The following is a 6,818-nucleotide window of genomic DNA, read 5'->3' on the forward strand; positions in this document are numbered from 1 at the left end:
GAGTGAAGTTGCTTGGGTCGTGCGGGTAGAAACCTTGCTTAATAATTCTCCAAAGATTAGTAGAACTATGATTTAAATGACATTTAAAGTGATACACCCAAGAGGCAAAATACTCATTTTTCACAAGCTTAGGAGGAGGACCAACATGATCCATATGAGTGGAGGGAACCGGTCCTCCATAAGTAAGAGGAGGTTCAACATGGCCAAAGATGCCATTCCCACTTCTACCACTAGTCAAAGGAACTTGATCACTAGTAGCTTCCCCATTGTTGGAGTTAGCATCCGTCACCTTGTTAGTGGGATCGACCACTTCCAACGATGTCGTGGACAATTTAAGACCATCAAGAAAATTCTTAAGCATGCCTTTGACCTCGGTCATCATGGAGGTTTTCAATGTGTCCAAGGCCACATTGAACTCCTCGCGAGAGACCGAGGATCCCCCATCGGCCACAGACAAAGTGGGACTCGCACCGGGGTGCTCCTCCACCTCGTCTGTGGTGTCAACCATACTCTTCGAACGGCAAAGTCCTTAATAAAGAGATGAGTCTCTAATACCAATTGAAAGGATCGATATGGTTGACTAGAGGGGGGTGAATAGGAAACTAACAATTTTTAGCTTTCTCTACAAATTAAACTTAGCATCAAAATAGGTTGTCTAGATATGCAACTAGGTGAGCAACCTATATGATGCAACAACAACAAGAACACAAGCAAGCAAGGTTTACAACACAATGTAATTAAGCTTGCACAAGTAAAGGTAAGAGATAACCAAAAGTGGAGCCGGTGGAGACGAGGATGTGTTACCGAAGTTCCTTCCCTTTGAGAGGAAGTACGTCTTCGTTGGAGTGGTGTGGAGGCACAATGCACCCCAAGAAGCCACTAGGGCCACCGTATTCTCCTCACGCCCTCACACAATGCGAGATGTCGTGATTCCACTATTGGTGCCCTTGGAGGCGGCGACCGAACCTTTACAAACAAGGTTCGGGCTATCTCCACAACTTAATTGGAGGCTCCCAGCAACACCATGAAGCTTCACCACGATGGAATATGGCTCCGCAGTGACCTCAATCATCTAGGGTGCTCAAACACCCAAGAGTAACAAGATCCGCAAGGGATTAGTGGGGGGAATCAAATTTCTCTTGGTGGAAATGTAGATCGGGCCCTTCTCAACCAATCCCTAGAAAATCAATAAATTTGATTGGCTAGGGAGAGAGATCAGGTGAAAATGGAGCTTTGAGCAACAATGGAGTTTGGGGAGGGAAGAGGTGAATCTCATTGGAGAAGAAGACCTCCTTTTATAGGGGGGAACTTATCAAACCGTTACCCCCCTTTCAGCCCGCGCGGAGCGGTACTACTGCTCAGTGGAGTAGTACTACTGCTGGTGGCAGCGGTACTACCGCAACCCCCACCGGTACTACCACGGAGACTGAGAGCAGAGGCAACCGAGGGGGAACAGAAGAGGGAGAGAGGGCTGGGCGGCACTAGTAGTGGTGGTAGCAGCGGTAGCCGTGGTACTACCGCTCAAGAGCGGTACTACCGCTGCTACTGCCGCTACTACTGTCGCACAACCCGACACGAGAGAGACGCCCTCGAATCGAGGCGGTAGTGGTGCCAAACCAGGACGGTACTGCCGCCGATGCACCCGAGCGGTACTACCGCTGTTGGACAGCGGTACTGCCGCTTGAGGACCATAGGCGGCACTACCGCTAGGGCGGCGGTACTACCGCTAGCACCTCACAATTCCCACTTCTGTCGAAACGGTAAACTCCAAGGAGAGGAAAGGAGCTAGGGGTGCAAAAATAAAATGTACGTGTTGATTCCACCCTAGCCTTTCCAATGCGGAGCCCCTCTTAATAGTACGGTGTCTCCTACGACTCAAGTCCACCAAAACCGAAACGAAGGAGACTACACCGTCTTCACTTAAAGCTCCAAGAGGAAAGAATCGTCTCGTGCCAATGAATGAATCTCTGAAAAACTCAACGCACACGATTAGTCCGCAAAAGCATTGTCATCAATCACCAAAACTACTTAGAGAGAGACATGCCCTAACAACGGGGAGTCTATAAAATACTTGTATTTTAAGTAACTTTGCCTGACGGTGTGGTACATAGTTAAGGTAGCTTCAAACATTTACCCCTGCATGTTCGACAGATGGTTTAGGGGTATTGATAACAAGGTTTCTTCACATATTCTCGTGGTGGCCACAACCTTATGTCAGGTATTTGGCTTTCCATGAATGATGTGGTTTTAAACAAAAAGTGTGTATCATCTCCTGTCCAGTTTATTCATGCACATACGCCGCGGCTTCGTACTTGGTATATCATGCACAGGCCGAAGGATAGGACCTCATTAAGATGGCGACTACCTGACGGAAGCATGCAACTAGGAGTTTTTTCCCCATCATTGATGTATAATCTTCGGATGAGACCTCCTTCATCTTATGCTCAACTCTTCTAATTTTCTGTAAAACGATTTTTTTGGTGTGTTTTTTTTTTGCGATGAAAAGGGAGTTTTATTCCAAATTGATAGAGTTACAGTCAAGAGGTAAAAGATCCTCGATACATGGTGGTCCTAGATGCATCCACACAGCCGTGATACACTCTACGTGTCTTATGCTCGACTCTTCTAATTTTCTGTAAAATGATTTTTTGGCGTATTGATTGTGTGCGTCGTGTTATGAAGAGACGGGAGCACAATTGCACGATACGGTTGTATCATCCGGATATGTGGATTGAATTGAATGGAAATGTCATTTATCTAAAATTAATTCATTTTTAGGGTAAAAAATTAATTACGTATTACCTTAAGCATAGGTAAGCACATACGTAAACAAAGCAGGATATATATCACTGGGGTGTGCATGCATCCTCGGTACAGGTCGTTGGCGGCAACTAACCGGCGCGCGCGATTATGATATTGTACATGTTGAGTTAATTACTTCAATTCATGTGTAACAGTGCTGTCACTAGCGAAGTTATTCGATAACCGAAGTAGCAGTGGAGTAACATATATACGTATATATATATGCACCACAATGTGCTGACCGAGGCCGGTAAGATCCCGGAAACCCATGGCTAATCACATGGCATCATGCCCATGACGGCCGGAAAAAACGACGCTCTTAATAATTAGTCAATGCTCCTTTTAGATCTCGGAGACGGCATCCACACTCCGCCTTTATCGCCGGCAACTCATGAAAACGAGGACTTTTCACATGTGGTTGCCTTGGCAAATGGCAATGCAGCTCTGCAAGCTTTAGCTAGCTAGAGGGCAGACTTGCACTAGTTCTAGTGTTGGTGTTGTACCATGACAAAGTGGGTGCCTCCTCTCGGTCTCAGGTTCTCACTTCCTCCTCTGCTGCTGCTGGCGGCAGTGATTGCTCCCGTCCATGCCTATGGCAAGCTTAAGGTCGGGTTCTACAGGCAATCATGCCCCGACGCCGAGGCCATTGTTCGCAGGATCGTCACCATGGCTGTGGAAGATGACCTAACGGTCACCGCGCCGCTGCTAAGGCTCCACTTCCATGATTGCTTCGTCAGGGTAAAATGCTTTGCCTTAGCTTGGGTCTTTAACTGCTAAGTGGCAGTTCCTCACTTTGTGACATGATGAGGTGCAGGGTTGCGATGGATCCGTGCTGCTCAACTCAACCAAGACCAACATCGCGGAGAGGGACGCCAAGCCGAACCTCACCCTGGACGCCTTCAACGTGATCGACGCCATCAAGGAGAAGCTGGAGAAGAAGTGCCCGGGCACCGTCTCCTGCGCAGACATCCTCGCCGTCGCCGCCAGAGACGCGGTCTCGCTGGTATACAATTAAGCCTCTTTTCCTCCATTCAGATTGCATCAAATCTGCAAGTCCAAAAAAAGGAATGCGTCAATCAAAGCTAGCGTTGACTTGGGGATTAACCAGGCAACCAAGGTGGTGACCAAGGGAGAATGGCGCGAGGGCGGCAACTTGTACGAGGTGGAGACCGGCCGGCGAGACGGCCGCGTGTCGAGCGCCAAGGAGGCGGCGGAGGAGTTGCCTGATTCCTTTGATGAAATCCAGAAGCTCATCAAGAGGTTTAAGTCCAAGGGCCTTGGAATCAAGGATCTTGTTGTTCTGTCAGGTAGTAATTCTTGACCACTAGGCAGTTTCTATTTTCGAATCTTGCGAGTATTCTATTCTAGGACGAGTTGCATTACCCGTGTACTCAAAAGTTCTTTACGGTTGCCCCAATTGTACGTAGTACTACTCACGGCCCCACTACATTGTTAACTTGAGTGAATTAGACAATGCCCGCGTTGCTGCGAAAACATTTTCTGGTACAATATATTTCGATGAGCTTTGGTTATATAGAATGAATATTTAGATTAATAATATGAGAATTGGAACTGAAAATACATATGATTCATTGTTTTGTTAGCGAGTAGTTGCATGGTCGCCTTGCCGATTATGGATGGGCCACCTCTTCACGTGTGTGCCCATACACTTGTAACAATTGTATGAACCGATTCTTCTCTCTTAAGGAAAAGACACGGAAACCTCATGAGTGTTCTTGCAAAAAAAAACTTTAAAATATATCTATGTAATAGAAGTAGCATAACAGAATGTCAATGGATGAGCCTTTTCCATGCATGATAGACTTTTGAGATGGTTTGATCTTTGATGTTGAGGGGACATGCTAGATGGTATCTTGTGTTTTACTGCGGGAAGTGGTTGCACCGTATTCTATGAGATTTGTTTGTATGGAGCATGATAATTTAGAAATAATATGAAAACTGAAAATGAAAATACATACTACATTTGTACCAAAATATATGATGTTTTTGCAGTTCAATTTGAACTACAAAAGCGACTTATATTTTGATTCAGAGGGAGTATGATTTATGGAATTTCATCATGGTGAATATAAGTGGCATGATAACTTGGAAATAATACGAAAAATAAAAATAAAAAATACATATGATTTATGGAATTTGGTCATGATGAATATAGGTAGCATGATAATTTGGAAATAATATGGAACATAGAAATGAAAACACATATGATTTATGGAATTTGATCATGGTGAATATAAGTACCGTGATTATTTGGAAATGATATGAAAACCGAAAATGAAAATATATATGATTTATAGAGTTTGATCATGGTGAGTATAAGTAGCATAATACAATCGAAATTCTTTCTCATGCATGGTTGCATATTGATGTGATATGGTTCAATAGTGAGAGACTTAATTTAGTGGAAACCATTAGTTTAGTTATATACTCCTAGTATATTATTTGTTTCAGTTAATTAAACTCGTGTATGATCAGGTGCCCACGCGCTAGGGAATTCACACTGCCCATCTTTAGAGAAGAGGCTACGTAATTTCACGGCTGAAGATGACATGGACCCTACCCTGGACAAGACGTACGCGGCAACACTAAAGCAACAGTGCACGAGTCCCGATGACAACATGACCGAGGTGCAAATGGTGCCCGGTCGCTCGTCGACTTTCGACTCGACTTACTACCGCCTCGTCAAAGAGAACAAGGGCCTTTTCCACTCTGACGAGGCCTTGCTGAGTAATGGTGCTACAAAAATGCTCGTGTACGGTTACATGAGCTCGGAGAAGAGATTCCTTAAGGACTTTGGGGTATCTATGGTGAACATGGGGAGGGCTGACGTGCTCGCCGGTAGCGAGGGGGAGATCAGGAGGACATGTGCCGTTCTCAACTAATATAATCTACCTAGTGGTTCTACTGTGTATGTGGTGTTCAATCTTGCCAATTTGCTTTTCTTCAATAGATGTGTAGGAACTAAAGTTTTGACTTCAGAATTGCCAGCTTTACTTTTTGTTGGCATTTATAGTTCTAATGTTTATGGAATATCATAACATCTCCCATAATTTTTTATCATCTTCGTTACGGATCTATCGTGAATAATATTATTATTCTTGAAATTGATTGAGTACCTAGTCTTTGCATCGAGTGATACATATAACCATCCTTATTGCATGCCATCAATCCTTCTAAGAAATGTAAAAAAGAAGTATCAAGGAACTAAAAAACGCAATAGAAATTACATGTTGTAAATTTATGCATCACAAACCCTATTGCTAGACAACAATACAAACTACCTAAACATATCACATGTACCATCTCTAAGTGCCTGGACCTAGATACCAGAATATCCCGTATCTCCATAGTACACTGCAGTAAGCACCACTTACAAATCAAGTGATTAGTATTGACAATCTGCTGAAAATTGAAAACTTTATTTTACAAAAAAGATATCCCTCTCATAATCCCACTTGATCCTCTACTTATGCCTGAGAGCAATTTTTTATTTTTTTAAACGAGGCAAAGACTTGCCATTTATATTGACTAAGAATACGAAAGTTGCCCAATAAAACTGAGCAAAACTCATCACGACCCTCTGATGATACACAAAAAAAGTATAAATCACTCACACCACTACGATAAAACATCGTCGAGGTTGCATGTTGGCGTCATCACCGCCACTTCTCCACGAGCAAGTGACTCCGCTTCACCTTGTGACCGCCAACATAGCTCGAACCGCAAAGGCCACGAGAAGTCACATGCAGATCAATCAGCCACACGTCAGGAACAGGGCCTCTCTGGATCCGGGATTGATCTATGAGGGAGAACTATGAAAGACTAGAGCCGCCAAGGATCACCTAGGTGTTGGGAAACATAGTAGGAAAAAAAATCACGATCACAATTGTTACCGTCACCGAGTTGCAGCGGAAGAAGAACGTCTTGGTGTAGATCATACTTGAAGTCCCTCGAACCGTCGATGAATGATCCCTCGTACCGCACATGAACAGTCC

At 44.3% G+C, this 6,818-nt stretch overlaps 1 protein-coding gene across 1 annotated transcript; it reads left to right on the forward strand.

The window, feature by feature from the left end:
- The first annotated feature begins 3,182 nt into the window (after positions 1 to 3,182).
- LOC125553883 (peroxidase 56-like) lies at positions 3,183 to 5,885 on the forward strand. Its single transcript, XM_048717537.1, has 4 exons — positions 3,183 to 3,540; positions 3,617 to 3,805; positions 3,911 to 4,109; positions 5,299 to 5,885. Exons 1-4 carry the CDS (start codon positions 3,307 to 3,309, stop codon positions 5,703 to 5,705), a joined length of 1,029 nt encoding a protein of 342 aa, XP_048573494.1. The 5' UTR covers positions 3,183 to 3,306; the 3' UTR covers positions 5,706 to 5,885.
- Positions 5,886 to 6,818: the final 933 nt, after the last annotated feature.

This window comes from Triticum urartu, chromosome 4 (genome assembly GCF_003073215.2).
Source record: "Triticum urartu cultivar G1812 chromosome 4, Tu2.1, whole genome shotgun sequence".
In the NCBI taxonomy this organism is placed as follows: Eukaryota; Viridiplantae; Streptophyta; class Magnoliopsida; order Poales; family Poaceae; genus Triticum; species Triticum urartu.

What these genes read in the sequence shown, in the direction of transcription:
- LOC125553883 (XM_048717537.1), top strand. Translation starts at nt 3,307, where the DNA reads ATGACAAAGTGGGTGCCTCCTCTCGGTCTCAGGTTCTCACTTCCTCCT. An exon ending in TCCATGATTGCTTCGTCAGG is followed by an intron (nt 3,541 to 3,616) that starts GTAAAATGCTTT and finishes GATGAGGTGCAG; the next exon opens with GGTTGCGATGGATCCGTGCT. An exon ending in CCAGAGACGCGGTCTCGCTG is followed by an intron (nt 3,806 to 3,910) that starts GTATACAATTAA and finishes GGGATTAACCAG; the next exon opens with GCAACCAAGGTGGTGACCAA.